Source organism: Bubalus bubalis, chromosome 20 (assembly GCF_019923935.1).
Source record: "Bubalus bubalis isolate 160015118507 breed Murrah chromosome 20, NDDB_SH_1, whole genome shotgun sequence".
Taxonomy (NCBI): Eukaryota; Metazoa; Chordata; class Mammalia; order Artiodactyla; family Bovidae; genus Bubalus; species Bubalus bubalis.
In genome coordinates, this window is record NC_059176.1 from 67507922 (window position 1) to 67528016 (window position 20095).

At 50.6% G+C, this 20095-nt stretch overlaps 1 protein-coding gene across 2 annotated transcripts in view; it reads left to right on the forward strand.

Annotated features, from left to right (window-relative positions):
* ATP10A (ATPase phospholipid transporting 10A (putative)) overlaps positions 1-20095 on the forward strand; it is a 183250-nt gene that overhangs the window by 70522 nt on the left and 92633 nt on the right. For both annotated transcript variants that reach the window (XM_045163832.1, XM_045163831.1), the window contains exon 2: positions 3149-3353. In XM_045163832.1, the coding sequence (XP_045019767.1) occupies positions 3149-3353 (205 nt within the window). The remainder of the gene's footprint in view (positions 1-3148; positions 3354-20095) is intronic.

A 20095-nucleotide genomic window follows, 5' to 3' on the forward strand; every position in this document is an offset into this window, starting at 1 on the left:
GAGGAGAACAAGCTCTGTGCCATTTTCGGCCCCAGGTGCCTCTGGAGCCTGGGTTTCCCGGGTCCCCGTGAGCTGCAGGGCCTCTCTCCTTCAGGCCCAGAGTGGCCTGCTGCCGCTCGCTTTGTTCTCGTGCCTGCAGGCGTGGGGGCCGCTCCTGCCAGGACGGGCACTGAGGTCTCGCCGTCGCTGTTTCCAGGGCGGGGGTGGTGAGGGCTCCTCCAGACTCAGAGCCTCCACAGTAACTTTGAGAAGTTGCTGTTTTAAAGACGTGCTCTGCTGGAGTGGGCAAGCTAATGTTCTAAGATTTCAAGGCAGATGGACAGTGACTTCGTGTTGGACGAGTTCTGTAAATGGAGCATGGTGAAGATAAATTGAGCCGGACGGGGTTCCCCCCGCCGGCCACCCCTCCCCAGGGCACGGGCCCGGTCTCCCGGCAGCTGCTGTCACGCTAGGCCGCACAGCTCGCCAAGAGTGTACTGTTGCCTCAGGGGCCGCACAGGGACTTGGCTTCTGGATACTTTCTCCAGGAAAGGACACAGGCCCTTGAGATGCCTCTGTGGCTTCTGTGGGAAGCCGACAAGGGTCCTGAGGAGGAAGAAAGACTGAGAAGCTAATGTTAGAATGTTTCTAATGGTAGAAAGTCAAAGTCTGACCTTCAGAAGAGAAAATAGGAACACAGTTAGGTGATGTTTCGTCTCAGTCCACTGCAAGGTGGTCAGACTGTGACGGTGAGCGAGCAGTGCCTTCAGGCGGGCCGGGGGACTGTCCAGCTGGGGGACGCTCATCTGAACAGTGTCCTGGCCTTGGAGGGGGTGCTGGGCCCGGAGCCCCATTGGGGGCTGCAGGCCACAACCCCCAGGGGGCGCTGTCTAGTGCTTTGGTTTTGCATTTGGCTTTTACTTTTTTTGATTTCAACAGTCATGGTTCCAACAGTAAAAGCCACTAAGAACAAGTAATAAACATGTACAAGAAATTACAAGAAATGAGTTTCATAAATTGCAAAATAATATTTTACAATTTAGATAAGCTGGTCAAGTATTATTTGAATACACACCATGTTTGATAAAATTGCATTACCTCTCTTCTTCTTTTAATATTTGTATGTACACCTTGCATTTAGTTTTGAGGACAAAGTTGTATCTAATTTGTCTTCGTTGGCTCTGTAGCAACCAAACTACTGTGCTCATGAATTAGAGGAATGCAAGAAAACAGAGGCTTTACAACAGCTTCTTCAGTTTTCAGCACCTGGACATTTGCCATGGGTGCCCTCAGAATAAAATATAAGTCTGACACTCAGGACTGGTCGCCAGAACTCGGGAGTCGGGTGAGACCCAGACTCACTGTTGAATTGGTCTCTGAGAACTCAGCTGAGGAACGTCACTTTATGAGATAGGGGCCACTGAGAGGGTGAGGGTGCAAGTGGAATGTGTTTTAGGGCTCTTTATTTTCCTGACAATATAGCCCAGAAGATTTTTTGATGCCGTTTCCATCATGTAGAATGATATCTTGTGATAGAGTCTTGGTTCTGTTTATTTATAAATGTGGACAAGACTGTCTCCAACGAACTCTTAAAATGTCCTTTGTAGGATTAATGAGCTCAATTTTCCAGAGTAAAAAATCTAAGCAGAAATATACACATAATGTTTTCATCCTGGTATCTATTAAGCAATGGTAACTAACAGATGCTGAAAGCTGACTGTGGTGGCCGTGTTGAGTGATTATCCACTTCACCTTGAGTGACATGGGGAAGATCCGTTTCTATGGGCTCCATCCTGTTATCCACTTCATCTTGAGTGACATGGGGAAGATCCGTTTCTATGGGCTCCATCCTGCAGATGGTGCAGAGATTCTACTATCTGTATCTGTGACTTTGTCTTGTGTCAGGACCTCATAAAAGTGAGATTGTGTAATAGTTGTCCTTTCATGACTGACTGATTTCACTTGGCATAATGACCTCCGAGTTCATCCATTTTGTAATGAGTCAGACTTTCCTTCCTTTTCATGGCTGAATAATATTCCACTGTATTCCCTTGTGGCTCAGCTGGTAAATCTGCCTGCAATGTGGGAGACCTGGGCTCAATCCCTGGGTTGGGAAGATTCCCTGGAGAAGGAAAGGCTACTCACTCCAGTATTCTGGCCTGGAGAATTCCATGGGCTGGTATAGTCTATGGGGTCACAAAGAGTCAGACAGGACTGAGTGACTTTCACTTCACTTCATGTGGATTTATGACATTTTGCTCATCTCTTCATCTATTGTTGGGCATTTGGGTTGTTTCTACCTTTACGCTACAGGAAGTAATGCTGCTATGAACAGGGTAGGCAAATATCTATACAAGTCCCTGATTTTAGTTCTTTAGAGATACATAACTAGGAGTGGAAAATTTAGTCATTTAATTTTTTTTAATTAAGTAATTAATTTTGACCGGGTAATGGCAGTGGGATCCCAGTGACTGAACATGCAGCCTCTGCAGGGGAAGTGCTGAGTCCTAACCACTGGACCACCAGGGAAGTCCCCAGTTTAACCATTTTAAAGTTAATAATTCAGTGGCATTTTGTGTGTTTAAAGTTGTGCAACCATGACCACTACCTAGTTCCAGAACGTTTTAATCACCCCAAATGGAAACCTGTACCCAGTAAATAACTTCTCCTCATCTCCCTAACCCCTAGAGGGTGGCAACCACGAATCCATATTCTATTGCCATGGATGCCTGTTCTAAATATTTCATGTAATTGGAGTTATGCTGGTTGTGGCCTTCAGGAATCTTTTTAAGTGCTTGTCTTTTCAAAATAATTAATTAATTTTTGGTAGCCCTGGGTCTTTGTTGCTGTGTGCAGACTTTCTGTAGTTGCGTCCGCGGGAGGGGAAGGTGTGTTTTAGAGCACAGAAAACTGGTCATGGCACACTGGCCTAGGCTGCTCTGTGGCATGCGGAATGTTCTTGGACCAGGGATTGAACCTGTTTCTCCTGCATTGGCCGGCGGATTCTTACCTGCTGTGCCAGCAGGGGGGTTCTCAGCATTTCTTATTATGGAAATTTTCCACAGGCCAGAGGGTGGCACAGAGCCTTCACCGAGCTGCGTGCGCCCGCCACCCAGATGTGGCCTCAGTCGGCCTCCGCCAGCCTTGTTAACGGCCGTCTCTTTGCCAGGGAGGAGGAGCAGTACGTGAACCGGTTCTGGAAGGAGATCCGCGTGGGAGACTTCGTGCGCCTTCGCTGCAATGAGACCATCCCCGCGGACATCCTGCTGCTGTCCTCCAGCGACCCTGATGGGCTGTGCCACATCGAGACAGCCAACCTGGATGGGGAGACCAACCTGAAGCAGCGCCAGGTGGTCCGAGGCTTCTCTGAGCTCGTAAGTGACCTGGTGCCTTCCGGCCCCAGGGACTGCATCCCACCGTGTCTCCCGAGTGGGCCTCCATGCCTCTGGGCGCGTTCATTTCCTGTGAGAGCAGGTCCGCGCCTTTGTGGGGGTGGGGGAGCGAGGGTCTGGGCGTTCACTTTCTGTGAGAGCAGGTCCGCGCCTGGGTGGGGCCGAGGGTCGGTGTCCCTTCGCGCTGGAGCCGTGACTGCCCGGGGGCGGGGAGCAGGCTGGCTCTGGGACTCTGGGTCCACTGTCCACTTCTCAGACTTGGAATGGCCTTCACGTCACTGGGAACACTTGGGCCTGGCCGACTGTTGGCGCTTATCTGCCTGTTGCTCTTGTTCTGACACAGCAGAAGTAGCGACCTGGCCGCAGCATGCGGCTTAGGAATTCCTCTCCTCAGGGGTGTGTCTGAGGTCACCCGCATCCACCCGGGTCCATCTGCGTCACCGTCTCTGACTGGATCCTGTCTGGGAGGAGCGTCAGTCCAGCTCAGACATGCTAGGCCTGTGAGGACTGAGAGGTAGAACCGGGGGCCGGGCCCAGCCCGGGTACCCACCAGTAGCCGGTGGCTGAAAGCTCAGAGCCCTCAGGAGGCTCCCTCCTCTGTCGCCCTCCAGGCCTGTGCAGAGGAGACAGGGCGCCGACCCCAAGGGCTGCCAGAGAGCATGATCAGGATCCTGGCGGCCGTTGTTCTGTCACCGCGCTGCCTGTCTCTGGGCATGTGGGTCTTGCCATCAAGGAAGGAAGGTTTAAGAAGCACCTGAGACGATATGCTCCTGCGTTTCAGGAAGGCCGCCACTGAGGGGCGTGGAGGGGTCTCTTCCTCTGTCGTTGCCCTGTCTTTGTGAGCTTCTACAGGGGAGCCAGGCCTTAGACTCAGCACCGAGGGGTTCTGGAGCAGTTGGCTTGTTTTATAGCCTGGGGTGTCCCTGGGGCACTGTTGGCATCTGCGGTGCAGTGTTCATCGTGCAGGGTGGCTGGGGGGCATCCCTGGCTTCTGTTGTGAATGTCCGTGCCATTTGCCCTTGGTTGCTGTGCCCACCTTGACACATTTGCAAAGGGCCAGATGGCCTCCCACACCCTGGGGCCCTCGCCAGCCCTGGTGGCAGGACTTTCTGAGCCTGATGCTCGGTCACTTCCTGCAGACCCCGACTTCCTCACCATGTCCGGACCGTTGTGCCCTTGCTTCCATCCACCACCCTGATTTCCTCATTTCAGGCTCCTTTTGTGCCAAGAATGTTTTGTGAGTTGCTTCAGATCTTTCTTGCAATGAGGCAAAGCATACATAAACATTAAAAATGGTATTTTTAAAAACGGGATTGTCTCCTCCCAGATCAGAAGAGTTGATGGCAGGGCTCGCTGGGCACCCTCGGGGCCCAGCACTGGCCCCTCCAGTGCGCTTCAGCTTCCTTATTGATTGTGCTCCAGGGTTTGGTAGTAAGTGCACAGGGCGAGCTTCCCCTGCCCCACATTCCCCCAGGCCCTGTGTGCCTCTGCTCGGAGGCCGCCTAACTCCCGGGCCTAACCCAGGTCCCCAAAGCCCGCAGTTCCTGAGCCCTCTCCAGGGTCCAGCCCAGCGTGGGAACCACCCCTGAGGTCAGCAAGGATGGGCTTGGATTGGAGGGAGGCGGTGACGACACAAACTCCAGCTCCATCCTGGAGAAGCGGCCAGTGTGTGCAGAAGGTGCGTGTAACATAAACAGACGCACCTGAGCATCTAATGGATGAAAGCTCAGACACTGTGGGACAATCTGGTGAAACTGCAGAACTGGAGAGCAGAATGGATCTGTTTGGATGGCGAGAGGGGCAGAGCCAGGTAGGTGCATCTCCTTGGTCAGCTCTTCTGAGTGACTTTCTTGTTTCCTATCATCTGGTTTGTTCAGCTGCTAAACTCAGTAATATCTAAAAGCCTCCTCAACCCACATTTTTCCCAAACGAAAGCTGGAATACCTTACTATTCATTGGTGCTTTGTACAAATGTGTAATTTGTAAGATGGATTGGATGTTGAAATTCCAGGATGGCCACAGACAGATGCATCCTTAACCTACCTGCGTAGGGCCTGTGTGTGCCTGTGGAGGCCAGTGGAGCTGAGCCAAAATTAGGAACCTGAACCATTTTGATTGATTTAAAAAAAAAAAAAGGTCTTTATTAGCACCCAGATTCTTCAATATGCACACTCTAGTCCTTATTATTAGTATATTTTTTTCCCTTTCTGTTTTTTTCTCCCCTTCTTTCCCTAATGTCTGGAGGCATTTTTCTGGTACCTGAATTTTTCTTATACAATATTATTCTGAAATATATGAACTTCCCCATGGAAGCCTGACAATTGGAAAACCAAGGTTCAGCTGTAACACTACAATGTCAGGAACATTTCAGTCCTGTGTACTAAGGTGAGGTTTTCACAGATGGAGTCAGCTGGCATCTCAGGGAGGTTTTGAAAAGCTTATTCCTGTTCAATACACAGTAATACTGTCCCAGGTTGATGACAGCTCTCTTAGAAGTGGAGGCCCCTAGGGGAGCTTAAATTAGAGCTATTTGAAAAACTTAGGTGAAGAATAAGAGAGGGCCTTGACAATCATGCAGGGTCTGGGTGCATCCACCAGGGTCTAGTGAGGAGGCAGAAACCACATCTGATTTAGGGCAAGTTTGATGTAAAGAAAGAATTCCCCATGGGGGTTGCACAGTAAGAAGTAATGACTCCCCAGAATGCAGAAGGGCTGACAGAACAGCCAGTGGTCTTGGGGCTGAGACAGCGTCCAGGGAAGAGGCCCTGAAGCTGAGCCTTGCTCTCATGGCTGAGTTCGTGGCCATCCCTCATGGGATGGTAGGAAAGCTACTGGGGGCTGTCCCAGGGGCTCAACCCTCACGGGGGTAGGGAAGCCTTCCGCTGAGAGGCACTGGGGCATGATGCCGGTGGGATGCCGAGGCTGGTGCCATCCACTGAGAGGTGCTGGGCATGATAAATTCAAGATTCTGAGGCAGGTGCCATCGCTGAGAGGTGCTGGGCATGATGCCTTTTGGATGCCAGGGTAGGTGCCATCGCTGAAAGGTGCTGGGCATGGTAACTTTGGGATGCTGGGGCAGGTGCCATCGCTGAAAGATGCTGGGCATGATGCCTTTGAGATGCAGGCCAGGTGCCATCACTGAGAGGTGCTGGGCATGATGACTTTGAGATGCTGGACAGGTGCCATCGCTGAGAGGTGCTGGGCATGATGGCCTTTGAGATGTGGGGCAGGTGCCATCGCCGAGAGGTGCTGGGCATGCTGCCTTTGGGATACCGGGGTTGGTGCTATCCACTGAGAGGTGCTGGGCATGGTAACTTTTGAGATGCTGGGGCAGGTGCCATCTGCTGAGAGGAGCTGCTGGAGTTGGGTGCTGGGGATGCCCCCTCTGTGTGTGACTCCTGCTGCTGCCGTGAACGACTGCCAGAGGTGACTCTGGACAGCAGCTCTGGGGGTCCCAGGCCTGTGCATGAGAGGGGCTCAGGATGGGGTGCAGGGGGCAGCAGAGTGGGCTCGGGCCCCGGTCCCCCGAGCTGAGAGTCCTGGAGGCCAAATGCACTGAGCGGACTGCTGGCGCCGCCCCCATCCTTGCTGACAATGAGAGAGTGGCTCCTCTTCTCACGCTTTCCAGTTTCTGAAGTCGTTTATGAAGAGCTTGTTTGCCAGGAAGGATGCTGAGAAAGACAGAAGTGGTCCACACGCTGCAGGGTCTGGGCATTTAAGGCGGTGGGCCCAGACCTGCTTGCCAGCAGATGCTCGACACTGAGCAGTGAAGAGATGCCCTTGAGGGGACGGGATGGGAAAGGGCCTTGCAGAAGGCCGGGGAGGCATCCAGAAAGAGGCCGTGAACTGCATTCTGAAGGCGAGGATGGGAGGGTCTGGGAGCCAGGGAGTGTTTTAGGCAGTGACACAGGTCAGATGATGTCTCAGAGGTGGACACAGCATTGTATTTACTGAAGAGTGTTTGCCAAATCATACAGAATTCAGAGGCTGGAAGCCCAGCATGATGACAGTGAGGTGGGGTGCACGTGTGGCCTGTCCAGATCCGCGGGTCAAAGGGCAGGGTGCCCAAACACCTCCAGCCACCCAGCCATCTCGGCTCTGGAGAAGGAAATGTAGATATTGGCACTTCAAACTGAACATTTGGTTTAATGTTGGGGTCATGTAAGTTCCCTTGTGGTTAGGACTCCGTGCTTTCACTGCAGAGAGCCCAGTGGTTCAGTCCCTGGTTGGGGAACTAAGATCCTGCAAACCAAAAATGAAAAAAACAAAGTTTGGATCAAACTGTCAAATTGACATTATCCACGAAATAAAAGGGACTCCAAGGCTGACCAGGAGAAAGCGATGGCACCCCACTCCAGTACTCTTGCCTGGAAAATCCCATGGACAGAGGAGCCTGGTGGGTTGCAATCCATGGGGTCGCTAAGAGTCGGAGACGACTGAGCGACTTCACTTTCACTTTTCACTTTCATGCATTGGCTAAGGAAATGGCAACCCACTCCAGTGTTCTTGCCTGGAGAATCCCAGGGATGGGGGATCCTGGTGGGCTGCCATCTATGAGGTCACACAGAGTGGGACACGACTGAAGCGATTTAGCAGCAGCAGCAAGGCTGACCATGAGCTGTCCCAGCAACTCACATTTGTTCCAGCTTCCTGGGAGTCAGATCTTACCGGGCCTTTCCCGTTCATAGTGGTGCAAACATTTCCAAATCATATTTTTAAATATATATTGTGAGGTAATGATGTTGTACACTTTTATAGACAAGAAGCAGAACGGGAAATCAGGAGATTCTACCAAGGCCACTCCTCCGCTGCTTGACTCGGGAGAGTCTGGCGCCCCCTGGGTCTGGCTGCATGGGCTGCTGCAGCCCTTTCTGTTCTGGGCGTCTCTCTCTTCATTCAGGTCTTCCTTATGCTGAGGATTTCACAGTGATCATTTTTTTTTTACAGACTCATTTTTGTGATGTTTCATTCTTTTAGCAAACATTTCCTGAGCACCTACTATATGTTAAATGCCATTCTAGGCACCCATCAAAATAGGCAAACCTCTTTCCCCTTGTGGTGAATAAGGAAATTGCGCAGAGGTGGACCAGAGCTACTACCAGGGCGTGCCCAGTGGTGGAGTTTGGCAGAGGGTGGGGCCCCGAGGCACGGAAGGCATATTGGAGTCAGGGAAGGGCTGTCCAGGAGGGGACTTCGTGTGGGCTAGTTTCCTGGGAAAAAACGTTCCTCTGGTTTGTCTCTTGGATGGACCTGTGGGATTGTTGCCCACACCCACGGGGCCATCTGTTTCCTGCAGTGTGAAGCGCTGATTGAGAGAACTGTAGGAAGAGCTGAACCCACGAGCCTGCCCAAGTTGACTCTGCCCAGGCGTGTGTGGGTGTGTGCATATGTGTGTGCATGTGTGCCTGGCACGTGCTCCTGATGACATCAGTATGGAATTTCCTAGGCTGGAAAAAGTCTGAGAAGCACTATGTTAAAAAGTAGTGCTTTTTAAGTATACATATACTTAAATATACATGTATCCATCCTCCCCCTAATGTCCAGACTGGCAGGATCCTAATCCTAAGTCAGTGACGTGGCTTTCCTTCCATTTATGCACATAGATTTGTCTAAAATCCCACCAGCACTGGGTGCCAGACTCTCTCAGGCAGTGACAAAGCTGAGTTTGCTTTAGGAGGGAGAGGCAGTCCTCCCCCAAGCTACTTGATAAAATTCAAGAAGCTGAGAAGGATAACCAAAATTCCAAATATGAGGAAACAAAATTAATATTTTTTGTTTCTACCTACGCATGCTCCCCAAATTATCTCTATGGTAGGAAAACTAGGGGTGAAAAAGTGGTTTGTGATATAGTTTTTGCAACAAAGTTTCTTTTTCCTTAAGCTTTTCCAGTAGTCTTCAAATTAGTTACATTTTCTGCTGTGAGACTGAAGAAGGAAACCATCTGTCATCAAAGTGGAAAACAAAGACAGCTGGCTGGGTGTGTTAATTGGATCAGTTGATATCAAGCCTTAACAAAAAGATTCATGGTTTTCTTTTACCATGAAGTGTAGTCATTAAGCTCATAATTTATTCTATGGGACATTTTTAAAAAAATGTTTGTCTATAAGTTGAGCTTTATTTTTATTTTTTTTGAAAACTTTTTATTTTGTATTAGGCTGTAGCTGATTAAGTATTGTGATAGTTTCAGGTGAACTGTGACGGGAACTCAGCCAAACAATACAAGTATCCATTCTCCCCCAGACTCCCCTCCCATCCAGGCTGCCGCATATCATTGAGCGGAATTCCACGTGCTATACAGTAGGTCCTTGTCGGTTATCCATTTTAAGTATAGCAGTGTGTCCCTGTCCATCCCAGACTCCCTAACTATCCCTCTGCCCATCCTTTATGCCGGCAACTGTAAGTTCTCTAAGTCTGTGAGTCCCTCTCTGTTGTGTAAGTAAGTGATTTGTGTCATTTCTTTTTAGATTCCACACATACAAAGGATGTTGTATGATATTTGTCCTTCTCTGTCTGACTTCACTCAGTATGACAATCTCTAGGTCTATCCATGTTGCTGCAAATGGTATTATTTCATTCTTTTTAATGGCCAAGCAATATTCCATTATATATATATACTGTGGGACATTTTTATTCTCAAATTTAACAAGCATATACTTTTGTTAAAGGATATTAAATAGGTAAGAGGAAAGACTTTGAGAAAGAAAATTATTTTGAGAATAACTATATTTGGACTCAAATTTTAATTCTAGCAAGTATGGATATTCAAAGCAATTCAGTTAGGTAGGTAATATAATTATCTGAGACATGCCATGTTTTATAGTATCAACTGTATTTGATTAATGGGGAATGTCAATTTGATTGTATAATAAGATGCTTTGGTTTCTAATCCTGGTGAGTTTGCCATGGATATTTTAACTTGAACCTGTGGTCTAACAAAGCAGACTTTACAGAGAGTGAAGCACTGTAATCTTAATGAAAACAGCTGAATGCCAGGAAATTGATAATATTATGCTTATGTGGAGGATTAATTGTAAAAGATCTTATTACAATATATAAAAACTTCAACATTGTGTTCATTTAAATTTGTGTTTTTTGTATGGTTGGAAGTAGTTATTTCTTATTCTAGGAAAACGATAACTAAAGCTATAAGGTTTTTGTTCTGTTTATGGGGGTGTACAATGTGAAGTGTTTTTTGTATGTTTTCATTGAAAAAATAATTTAATCTATTTTCAGTTTTTCTAAATGTAGTTGAATTACATCAGTGATTGAAAAAAGTTTGAGGCTGTGTGTGTATGTTTCTGGAGCAGGAATTTCTTTACCAGCAGGAGCTGGCAATGTGAGATCTTCCCAGTTGTCATAAGTTCCTCCTCATAAGTGAATATGGATGTGTGTAGGTGTGTGTGTGTGTGTGTAGGCATGTATATGTGTCTGAGAGTGTGTGTGTGCAAAGTGTGTATCCCAAAGAATAAAGCAAGATGATCTGTGCATGTCCAAGTTACCACTTTTGACTGTCTTCAAGGAGAGGATAAAAAGATTCTTTCCTGGGCTGAAATGTAGTGTTCCAGCAGCATATTGACCTACAGGAGCTCACTCCTGAGGGGCCTGGGAGTTTCAGTCTGATTGTTGATCATCTCTGTTCTCTGAATGCATTAGGCAGTGGTGCCCAGGCAGCCCCATCTCTGCACAGTGCGCGGGGAGGCAGTTTATTTCTTGATGGGGTGTCACGCCTGCAGTCTCTCCCTTTCCCTTGTTTTCTGAGAAGAGCTCCCGACAAGAGGAAGGTCCCTGCTCCCACAACATGAGACCAGTTGCCACAGCATTTGAATTTTTTGTGTCAGCCTCCTTTTGTTTCTGAATGTTTAAGAGTCTAGTTCCTCATTTCAAATAAAAGCAAAAATAAACAAATGGGACCTAATTAAACTTAAAATCTTTTGCACAAAGAAGGAAACTATAAGCAAGGTGAAAAGACAGCCCTCAGAATGGGAGAAAATAATGGCAAATGAAGCAACTGACAAAGAATTAATCTCAAAAATATATAAGCAGCTCATGCAGCTCAATTCCAGAATAATAAATGACCCAATCAAAAAACGGGCCAAGGAACTAAACAGACATTTCTCCAAAGAAGACATACAGATGGCTGACAAACACATGAAAAGATGGTCAACATCACTCATTATCAGAGAAATGCAAATCAAAACCACAATGAGGTACCATCTCATGCTGGTCAGAATGGTTGCAATCAAAAAGTCTACAAACAATAAATGCTGGAGAGGGTGCGGAGAAAAGGGAACCCTCTTATACTGTTGGTGGAAATACAAACTAGTACAGCCACTATGGAGAACAGTGTGGAGATTCCTTAAAAAACTGAAATAGAACTGTCATACAACCCAGCAATCCCACTACTGGGCATACACACTGAGGAAACCAGAATCGAAAGAGACACGTGTACCCCAGTGTTCATCGCAGTACTGTTTACAATAGCCAGGACATGGAAGCAACCTAGATGTCCATCAGCAGATGAATGGATAAGAAAGCTGTGGTACATATACACAATGGAATACTGCTACCGCTGCTGCTAAGTCACTTCAGTCATGTCCAACTCTGTGTGACCCCAGAGATAGCAGCCCACCAGGCTCCCCATCCCTGGGATTCTCCAGGCAAGAACACTGGAGTGGGTTGCCATTTCCTTCTCCAATGCATGAAAGTGAAAAGTGAAAGTGAAGTCGCTGGGTCATGTCCGACCCTCAGCGACCCCATGGACTGCAGCCTTCCAGGCCTCTCCATCCATGGGATTTTCCAGGCAAGAGTACTGGAGTGGGGTACCATTGCCTTCTCCAAATGGAATGCTACTCAGCTATTAAAAAGAACGCATTTGAGTTCTAATGAGGTGGATGAAACTGGAGCCTATTATACAAAGTGAAGTAAGTCAGAAAGAAAAACACTAATACACATTCATTAACAAATATATATGGAATTTAGAAAGATGGTAATGATGATCCTATATGCAAGACAGCAAAAGAGACTCAAATATAAAGAATAGACTTTTAGACTCTGAGAGAGAAGGCGAGGGTGGGATGATTTGAGAGAATAGCATTGAAACATGTATATTACCATATGTGAAATAGATTACCAGTCCAGGTTTGATGCATGAAACAGGGCGCTCAAAGCTGGTTCCCTGGGATGACCCTTTGGGAAGCAATGGGGAGGGAGGTGGGAGGGGTTTCAGGATGGGGGACACATGTACACCCACATGGCTGATTCATGTCAATGTATGGCAAAACTACCACAATATTGTAATTAACCTCCAATTAAAATATTTTTTTTTAAAGGCAAGGAAACCAATAGGGAAATACTGCAATAATCTAGTAAAGAAATGGTAATGGCCTAAAATTAGAACAATAATTGTGAAAATGAACAAGATGAGTTATACTTAGGAAATATTTAAAGAGCAAGATCAATAAGAATTTGTGATTAATTAAATGTGGTTTATAAAAAAAAAGAGTCTAGTTCCTCACTTCAGCAACAATTATAGGGGACATTATATAAAGCCTTCCATCTCTGTGGGCTCCTCCGTGGAGGGCAGCGCTAGGTACCTGCACTGGTGAGAGTGCTTCTGAGCGTCTGGCCCCCATGCATGTGAACAGAGCAGGGGTCTGCACCCACCTCTGCATGGTCATCGCGGTGTCCTGTGAACCACGCCCACTGGGGTTCTTGGCCTTCCCCAGTCAAGAGAAAATTAAGAGAGGCCGGACACCAAAGCCAGGCCAGTCTTCACTGGAGCCCCTGCTGCAGCAGTGGGGGCGAGAACAAGCCACAGGCCCCTCTGCTCCCCCGAGGGGTGCAGGGCAAGCTGGTCCCAACGTTACTTCCTTTGTGGGGGTGGGGGGACGTGTCCAGGGTTCGGGCTGAAGCAGTGGCACAGGTAACCAACCCTTCGGTGGTGCCGTGTGCAGGGGGCAGGCACAGTACCCTGCTTTTGTCCCAGCCCCATGTTTTGCTGTTGGCTCTTTAGACGTGGCAGTTGATTGGTGGTGGTGGGTTTTTTTTTTTTTTGGTCTTTTTGCATCTTGTCCATAATTTGTCCCAACTGTGCATGCACACAGTTATTTTTGTAACTTACAGGTTCTTGAATTTTGTAGCTTGAGGAAACATTTGTTCAGGTGCAGGCACTGCAGCAAAGGGTCCCAGGTCCCAGCCTGTCTAACTTGCAGGGGGTCTGTCTGTAAGGGGAGGGGAACTGTGCTACACTGTTACCCACTTGGGTGTGGATGAAACCATGCTCTTGACATCGAAATTGGGTTTAAACCATACTGAGGTACACTGGGGCTTTCCCAGCGGTGCTGATGAGTAACCTGTGCTGCAGAAGGCACTGGGATTCAACCTAGCGGGACTGATGGGTGTTGTCACCCAGCTGAGGTCAGGCTGAAGTTTGTTGGTTTCCAGTAGAGCTGCTTGCTAGGTAGCAGCTGTGACTGGATGCCTTCCCCTTCCTGCCCCCTCTAAAAGTGTGTCATTGCAGGCGACCAGGAATCCTCCTCTCTCTTCCAGAGACTGGGCTCTGAGCTACATCTGTGTGGGGTTTTGTAAGTTTAGAATTGGGCCTAAGCTTCAAAATCATTCTTTGTTGTATGCACGCACACACCTAATGCTAATGCAAACAAATATCTTTGAGTGAGTCTTGTGTCTTTGAGAAAAAAGGAAAAAATTTACTCTCACATACTTCTGATGAGTGACTTTTCAGCAGCTCCTCCTGCCGGTGATTAGATGTGAGCCCTTTTGGGTGATGAAGAAGGCCGGCTTCAAAGGCCTGCAGATCTAGGTTTGTTTTGGAAGGAACTTCAAATGGCTTCTTCAGTCATCTGTCCTTGGTCAAACATTCTGGAACCTTGACCATCAGGCGGGAAGTCTGGTGAGGATGGACTTTGTGAGGCTGCAAGGGCGAGACTGAGGGGCATCCGCCCTCAGCCCTGGAGACCCCCTGGAGGGTCCCGAGTGTGGCATCCTGAGTAGACACTCTGCGGGCAGGCTCTGCAGGCCGAGGTGTGCAGGGAAGTTGTGCCCGCAGGGCGGGGCCCCGGAGCTCGAGTAGGACTTTGTCTCAAGCACCAGAGAGACTGGAGCCTCGGGGGACTTGGATTCAGGGAGGGGCGCCATCCTGCACATCGTGCCCCCGGAAAGCTGGGAGTCCGTGACGGCTGCCTGCCCACTCGTGGACAGGAGATGCTGGCCCCGCAGACCCCGGGACCGGGGCAGGGTGGGGCAGCCCTGTCAGTGGTCAGAGGGCTGTGACCCTTCCCGTGAGGAGCCTGCCCACACCCCCAGCCCTGCGTGGTGGTCCCAGCGGGCTCTCCCCCAGCGCTCAGCGTGTGCCAGGCCTCTCTGTCACTGCTGCTCCTGATTCTCTCGAGGGAGGTGCACGGACCCCTGAGTAACCCAGATGCCCTGTGGCACACAGCGCGGCCCAGCCTCTTGGCTTAGTGTGGGCAGAGGGCAGGCGGGGTGCAGGGCCGCCCCCCGGGAGCCCAGGCCAGTGCTGTGGAAGGTTCCATATGAGGAGCCCCGGGCTGTGCTGTGTGCAGCCTCTGGGTTGGTGTTGGGGGGCAGCATGGCCATGCTCAGGTTGGACAAGGTGAGTCTGGGGTCCCACGGTGGCAGCGCCATATAGGGCCCAGCTGGGCTTCCTGCCCGGTTTGGAGCATGTGCTTCTGACTCCTGTGGCTTGAGAGGCAAAAAAGATGTTTGCTTTTATTCTAAGCAGAGGCAGCTGTTTGTTCCACTGATTGCACCTTTCAGAGAAAAGGTCCGCGCTGAGCTGCTGTGGCAGGAGCGGGCGGCCTGGATACCCCTCCTCATACCGGTCCCACAGCCCTGAGGAGTGCTCTGCACCTCCCCACCCCACCCACCCCTGTCACGGCCCCTCCGCGCTGTACCCAGTCCCAGACCAGCCACCCCCGGCCGTCTCCACCCGTGCACAGGGTGCCCACTGGGCTGACCCTCCTGAGGGCAGAAAGCCACCCCAGTCTGAAGCTTCTTCAGCGCTAGGCCCGACTTCTGCTGGGATGCAGCCCCTCACGAGTTGTCACCTCCGTGGGGACACCCAGGGCCCTTCCGTGCATGCACGCGGGCTGTCCCATGGGGTCTGTCCCGAATACGTGCCTCTGAGAGCACCTCCCCTCCCCTCCCCTGCTTTCAGAACTGGGAACTCTGCCAGTGACATGCCTGGGGCGGTGGTCTCTGCAGTTCTCTTGGCCGGCACTGAACCACTTTCTACTCTGGTTGACCCAGACCCACCCTGGGGGTGCATGGAACCCTAGCACTCTGCCTGCCTGGGGTCGGGGGAGGTGCTGGGCTGTTTGTGCTCCCCGAGGTTCCCAGGGCCCTGAGATGAGAACACTGCCTTCCTCTCTTGCAGAGGAGGTGGTGGGTTCCGGAGAGCTGGGTGGGCCTGTCCTGGCTCACGGCTGGCCCTGCAATCCCTTCCTACACCTCTGCAGCTCCAGCTCCTGTGCTCAGCCTGTGGGGGCTGGACCCACGCTCCCCAGATGGCACCTGGCGGGCCCTGCTCACACCTTCCCGGTGCAGCAGAGGGCCTGGCACGTCTCTCCCCTGAGGTCGGCCCTGGGCGTGGTGGTGGCTGCAGTGCCGGAGCGGGAGTCACAGCCAAGTGACCTTGCAGCCTTCACCCTGGCGCCCGGCTCAAAAGCCTATGGCGAGGCAGGCACTTTGGGGCATCGCCATGAAGTTAAGGGACAGCTCCCCAGGCCTGAACCTCAGGAAGGAAACTGATCACTGTCCCAATACCCGACTAGAATGTGCTCTGTGGTGGAGCAGCCAGGCTAAGGAAACTGCTGATGCCGAGAAGCCAGGGGCAGAACATGCGGCGTGTTTGTCTGTATGTGTCTCTCTGTACAAATGCACAGGTACAGGAGACAGAGGTGTGCACACACACTTGTATCTGGGGGCTCCATTCAAGGTTTGATTGGTGGGAGTTCTGCTGCTTTGATGTGTTGGCAAAAATCTGGCCAGGTTTTTTGGGGGTCCTTGGGGTGTGCCCCTTACCAGGCCATGGCCCTTGTCCCTCACTTCGCTCCAGGAGGCCTGCTTGAACACGGGGTCCTGGGCAGGCCAGTTGGATGGTGACCTCTGGGGTTCTGGGGCTGCGAGAAGGCTCTGCCTCTGAAGGATCCAGGTGCTGGTGGGGAGCCGGGAGGGCCACCTCCCCCACCCACACACACACAGAGGGTGGGGTCCAGGTGCTGGTGAGGAGCTGGGAGGACCAACTCCCCCCACCCCCATCCCCCACCACACACACATAGGGGTTGGGGTCCAGGTGCTGAGGAGGAGCTGGGAGGATCACCCTCCCCCTGCCCACCCCCTACACACACAGAGGGTGGGGTCCAGGTGCTGACTGAGGGGGAGCTGGGAGGATCAACCTCCCCCTACAACCACACACACACAGAGGGTGGGGTACAGGTGCTGGTGAGGAGCCGGGAGGACACTCCCCCCGCCGACACACACACACACACACGGGGGGTGGGGTCCAGGTGCTGAGGAGGAGCTGGGAGGAACACTCCCCTGCCCCAACACAGAGGGGATGGGGTCCAGGTGCTGATGAGGAGCTGGGAGGATCCCCCCCCAACACACACGCACGCATAGACACACACACAGGGCCTGGGATCTAGGTGCTGATGGGGAGCTGGGAGGACCCACAGGAGCTGAAAGGCCCCTTCTTGTGCACAGACGCGGCACTCCATGTGCTGGACACCGTGATGAAGGCAGAAAGCACCCTCACCCCCTTGGGGCTATCAGGCTTGGTGAGCTGCGCTGTGGCTGGGGTGAAAAGCGGTCACACGAGGCTACGGCCTGACTGAAGCAGCCAAGGCGCTGCCCACCCTCCCGGCCCAGCGCCCCCTGCCCTGCCCACGCTCCTCAGGGGGTGACCCCAGGCCTGTGTTCCTCTGCACGTGTCAGCCCTGCCTGCCCTGTTCCCCCAAGACTCTCTAAGGAAAACTCAGTTACAGGTGAGGCAGGCAGGGCTGGGGAGGGCGACTGCAGACTCCAGCCCCTCAGGCCACAGAATAGAAGTGATGCCAACCTTCCACGGCCTGTGAAGCAGCACGTGTCTTCCTAACATGCCAGCTTTTCACCCAACAGGTGGTGGCTGGCTCTCCTCACGCTGTCTTCCTGACTCAGAGGAGAGCCCTGTTCTAGGAGGGGCCATGGTCCTCAGAGGGGCTGGGAAGGAACATGCTGTGGGCAGTTGATCCACGAAGGCGGCCTGGGCAAGCTTGGCCGCAGGGAGCACTGTGGGGAGCAGGCTTTGGGTTCTGCACCTCCTGGCTGGTGATCTGAGGGTCATATAATCTCTCAGGTCTCAGTTTCAGCACCTGCAAGATGGGAACAGCATCAAGTCCTCCTCCCCTCCTGCCCCTGCCTATGACTGCCCTGGAAGTCCTCTGAGTGGGGCATGCGCAGCCCCTGTGGGCCTCTGTGTGTAGAAGAGCCCCATAATACACCCAACAGGTCTGTCCCAAGTGGGAGGCATTGCTCTGGGCTCAATGAGTCCAGAGCAGCAGGAGAAAGCTGGAGAGCTGAATGCTGGCGGGGGTTGTGTGGGGTCCTGAGGAGGCCTGGGTGTGGTGTGGAGTCCAGGCCTGTGGGTCTGGGATGCAGGGTCTGCAGCTTTAACCTACCTCCCTGGTTCAGGAGCACAGGAGTAGGTTGGACACACAGCATCCTGGGGGCTGCTCCTGACTGCCTCACAGGGCAGGGCTACATGCTTCAGAGGGGAAGCCCCAGTTTTTAGAAGGAATCTTTGTTCACAAATCGCAGCTATTGGCAAGTACTCTACAGAGGAAGGGAGGATGCTGGCCTCACATGCTGGGGACTGTTAGGGCTCTACCTGCAGCCTAGGAGCCCGCGGTGCTGATCTCAGCAGATGCGACGCCCCGTGCTACAGTGCCGACGTCATCACCAAGGTCCATAGAACTGCCAGGGCTTTCTGGAAATGTTGTTCATTGTTCAGTTGCCCAGTTGTGTCCATCTCTTTGTGACCCCATGGACTGCAGTGCTCCAGGCCTCCCTGTCTCTCACTATCTCTGGGAGTTTGCCCAAGTTCATGTCCATTGCATCATTGATGCCATCCAACCATCTCATCCTCTGATGCCCTTTCTCCTTCTGCCCTCTTTCGCCCTGATCTTTCTCAGCATCAGGGACTTTTCCCATGAGTTGGCTCTTCTCATCAGGTGACCAAAATACTGGAGCTTCAGATTCAGCATCAGTCCTTCCAATATTCAGGACTGATTTCTTTAAGATTGACTGGTTTGATCTCCTCACTGTGCAAGGGACTCTCAGGAGTCGTTTCCAGCACCACAGTTTGAAGGCATCAGTTCTTCAGCACTCTGCCTTCTTTGTAGTTGAGCTTTTACAATTGTACATGACAACTGGGAAGACCATAATCTTGACTATATGAACCTTTATCTGCAAAGTGATGTGTTTGCTTTTTAACACAGTCTAGGTTTGTCATAGCTTTCTTGCCAAGCAGCAATCATCTTCTGATTTTATGGGTGCAGTCATCATCCGTGGTGATTTTAGAGCCTAAGAAGAGGAAATCTGTCACTGCTTCTACCTTTTCCCCTTCTATTTGCCATGAAGTAATGGGGCCAGATGCCATGATCTTAATTTCTTTACTGTTTAAGCCAGCTTTTTCACTGTCTTCCTTCACTGTCATCAAGAGGTTCTTTACTTCCTCTTCACTTTCTGCCATTAGAGTGGTATCATTCACATATCTGAGGTTGTTCACTTCAACAGTATGTGAACCATGAACTTCTAGATGTTCAAGCTGGATATAGAAAAGGCTGAGGAACCAGAGATGAAATTCCCAGCATCAGTTGGATCATAGAAAAAGCAAGAGAATTCCAGAAAAACATCTACTTCTGCTTTATTGATTACGCCAAAGTCTTTGACTGTGTAGATCACAACAAACTGTGGAAAATTCTTCAAGAGGTGGGAATACCAGACCTCCTACCTTACCTGCCTCCTGAGAAATCTGGTTGCAGGTCAAGAAACAACACTTAGAACCGGACACGGGATAACAGACTGGTTCCAAATTGGTAAAGTAGTACATTAAGGCTGTGTATTGTCACCCTGCTAATTTAACTTATATGCAGAGTACATCATGAGAAATGTCGGGTTGGATGAAGCGCAAGCTGGGATCAAGATTGTCAGGAGAAATATCAATAACCTCAGATATGCAGATGACACTACCCTATGGCAGAAAGTGAAGAGGAACTAAAGAGCCTCTTGATAAAAGTGAAAGAGGAGAGTGAAAAAGCTGGCTTAAAACTCAACATTAAAAAAAAAAATAAGATAATGGCATCCAGTCCCATCACTTCATGGCAAATAGATGGAGAAACAGTGGAAGCAGTGGCAGACTTTATTTTCTTGGGCTCCAGAATCACTGCAAATGGTGATTGTAGCCATGAAATTAAAAGACGCTTGCTCTTTGGAAGAAAAGTTTTGACCAACCTAGATAGCATATTAAAAAGCAGAGACGTTACTTTGCCAACAAAGGTCTGTCTAGTCAAAGCTATGGTTTTGCCAGTAGTCATGTATGGATGTGAGAGTTGGACTGTGAAGAAGGCTGAGCGCCCAAAAGTTGATGCTTTTGAACTGTGGTGTTGGAAAAGACTCTTGAGAGTCCCTTGGACTGCAAGGAGATCCAA